Source organism: Condylura cristata, unplaced genomic scaffold, assembly GCF_000260355.1.
Source record: "Condylura cristata isolate star-nosed mole 26May11 unplaced genomic scaffold, ConCri1.0 scaffold00010, whole genome shotgun sequence".
In the NCBI taxonomy this organism is placed as follows: domain Eukaryota; kingdom Metazoa; phylum Chordata; class Mammalia; order Eulipotyphla; family Talpidae; genus Condylura; species Condylura cristata.
In genome coordinates this window covers 18,446,439-18,449,171 of record NW_004567111.1, presented here as the reverse complement: position 1 = coordinate 18,449,171, position 2,733 = coordinate 18,446,439, and the positions used below count along the sequence as shown (strand labels likewise).

Below are 2,733 nucleotides of genomic sequence, written 5' to 3'. Positions count from 1 at the left end.
GGGGGCCGGGATCAAACTCATGCTGCAGTGTCTTTAGTTTCTCAGTGCTGTGCTTTAACCTGCTGGCACCACCAGGGAGGGCCCCTGATTTATCTTTTAAGCAGAAAAGTCAGTGCTTATGGTCCAAGAAATCTTTAGTGACCCACAGTACTCTAATTTAATTTAGACATCAAAAGAAAAACACAAATATGATCATCACAGTAATAAAAATAATTATAAGTGAGGAATATATAATAAAGGAACCAGCTAGTTTATATTCATCTTTATAGTAATGTAGTCATAAAATATAAATTTCTGAGTGTTTTCATGAAGGAAGAGGCTCTGGAAAGAAAAAGTGCCCAGGACTCACAAAATTCTTATGCAGTCCTGGTAAACTAATCAGTTCCAGGCAAACTAGAAATATACAGTCTTAACCTCCTAACAAGGTGACCATGAAGGTTGATCAAGGCTGGGAAGCTCGGGGATTTCCCAGTGGTTGCCTAAAATCATGCATATTTCCCAGGCTTCTGATTTCCATGCCTCTGACTGCTTCCTTTCTATTGGGACATATGGAGCGTGGGCTCACTTTGGCTTCCCCAGAGAAGGGACTGTTGATCTGTTCTTGGGGAGTTCTGTGTATATATCCTGGGACTGTTCCCTATTTCTGTTTCCCTGTGGATCTGACCAGATATTTCTCATCCTTAACTTTTTAATGTCAGGTCTGGCTCAGCATCAGACACACCATCAGTACTCAGTGCTTCTTTATTGATTGAATAAATGAATGAATTGGTAGCCTGGTTTAGCCAGTTGCTTCTTATACAACACTGGGGCACTCACGGCTCTGGGCGTTTCATCTCTAAATAAATACAGTGGGATGATGAACTCTCAGATGCTTAGGGGGCACTTTATCATATATTCTCTAGGCCACATCATATGGCTTGGTCGACTTATTTAAAATATGTCATTAGCCATGAAAGCTCCCTGTAGATTCTTACTGTCACTGCTGTGTTCTCTCCTGCGTTTTCCTTTTAGATCCTCACGGGAAGACAACATGTCCTGTTCCACCTTGCGGAAAACACCTCCCACTGCAAAAGGTAATGATATTTCTCTTTCTTTGAAAAATCAAAAATGTGGCAAAACAACTTTCCTAATTGTTTACTTTAGATATGCTTAGAGGTAACAGTCTGATTTAATTAGTTTTGCTTAAGTTAGCCTTAAAAACAAAAACAAAAAGAAACAACTACTGTTTTTACTCATGAAGATTTCTTTTAAAAATTGACCACAATGTCCTTTCTTTGTGTGAACGTCTGTCTTTCTGGCTCCCATGAGATCAAATAAGTGACTGTTTCATAATCAAAACACTAGGACTTCTGGCTATTACTTACCAGGCACTTTGAAAACATTCCTGTGTGGATTTCCTAGTCATAATTCTCGGAGTGAGATGGCAACCCACAAAATCCCGGCTTGGTTTATCCCAGACCCGTGAGCCTCCTGAACTGCACTGGTGGTTTCGGTTGGCACCTGTGTAGTTTTATATGTTATCTCTGATGATGGGGTGTGGGATCTGTTCTTTCTTGCTGGGACATCCTACTTTAAAACAGTACTCACTTGCCGGTCTAGAAGATTGATGCGGCCAATCAGATGCACCGCTTAAGAGATCCAGGTCAACAAACACACGCTCGAGTTTATGGAATTGCTTCTCCTGGTTTTCCCCTTTTCTGTGGACAGATATGAAGAGCACTACTCAGGGGACCACACTGAAGCAGCAGGGTTTTCATGAGTTGAACAAAAGAAGAGCTTTTTTACAAGATAACAGCTGGATAAAGAAGCGTCCTGAAGAAGAACGGTGAGAGCCTGTGAAGAGGCTGAGTGGGTGGATGAGTAAAGAGAGTCATTCTCTGGGAAGCTACTAGTGGAAAGTGAATATTTTTCTTTCCAAAATGCTGTGTTGCGTGATTGATTTTTGGTGCGTTTTAGTTAGCATCAATTGGTTTAATCTGATAGAATATCTCTACTATTGTTAATGCCTACTTACCAAATGCGAGTCATTAGTGCAAGAAAGCAGGTTTAATTGTTTTAAGTAAATAGACATGGGCGCTTCCTTGATAAACTGAAAGCAAAGATGACTTTGCAGTTTCCAAAAAAGTCATATTTAGTCCTTGGTAGGGACGTTCCTAAGGATACTGATCACATCTGTTGAAATAAACACGTACCTTACAAATTTAATAGCAGGTTATCTGAACTTTCTATATGGGCAAGCAGAATGGTTAATTCCCAAACTTGCTTGAACCCCACTGGCCATACACCTTGAACACTTAGAAGGGGTAAATGTGGTGTTGGAGTTTGTAAGGAAAAACACTTAATACCAAGGAACTATTGTTTGCTTTGAGCCTTGCTTCTAATAGCAACATATTTGAAGAGATGAAAATGATGAACATAGGCATGTAACTCCATTGATAATAGAGACTTGTAACAGACATTTTCCCAGCAGATATACATTTATATACATATGCATATGCATTTTAAATTTCTTTTTATGTAATAGGACTGACACTAGTTACTTTATATTTAAACCATCACTAAATCCACACCAACCACATGAGGTTGGGGTTGTAGCCTCATTTCACAGGTGAGGACTGAGACTCAGAGAAGTTAAGTACTTTGTCCGATAGCACAGAGTTATTACTTGATGGAGATTTTAACATGTCTCATTGTCTTCCCATTAACTAATGGTTCTCCTGACTTTTTTTTTTT

The 2,733-nt window shown here is 39.5% G+C and overlaps 1 protein-coding gene across 1 annotated transcript in view; it reads left to right on the top strand.

Moving 5' to 3' along the window:
• The first annotated feature begins 1,030 nt into the window (after window positions 1–1,030).
• SCEL (sciellin) overlaps window positions 1,031–2,733 on the top strand; it is a 73,648-nt gene continuing 71,945 nt past the window's right edge. Inside the window, exons 1-2 of the mRNA XM_012723189.1 lie at window positions 1,031–1,073; window positions 1,708–1,825. Coding sequence (XP_012578643.1) covers window positions 1,031–1,073; window positions 1,708–1,825 — 161 coding nt within the window. The remainder of the gene's footprint in view (window positions 1,074–1,707; window positions 1,826–2,733) is intronic.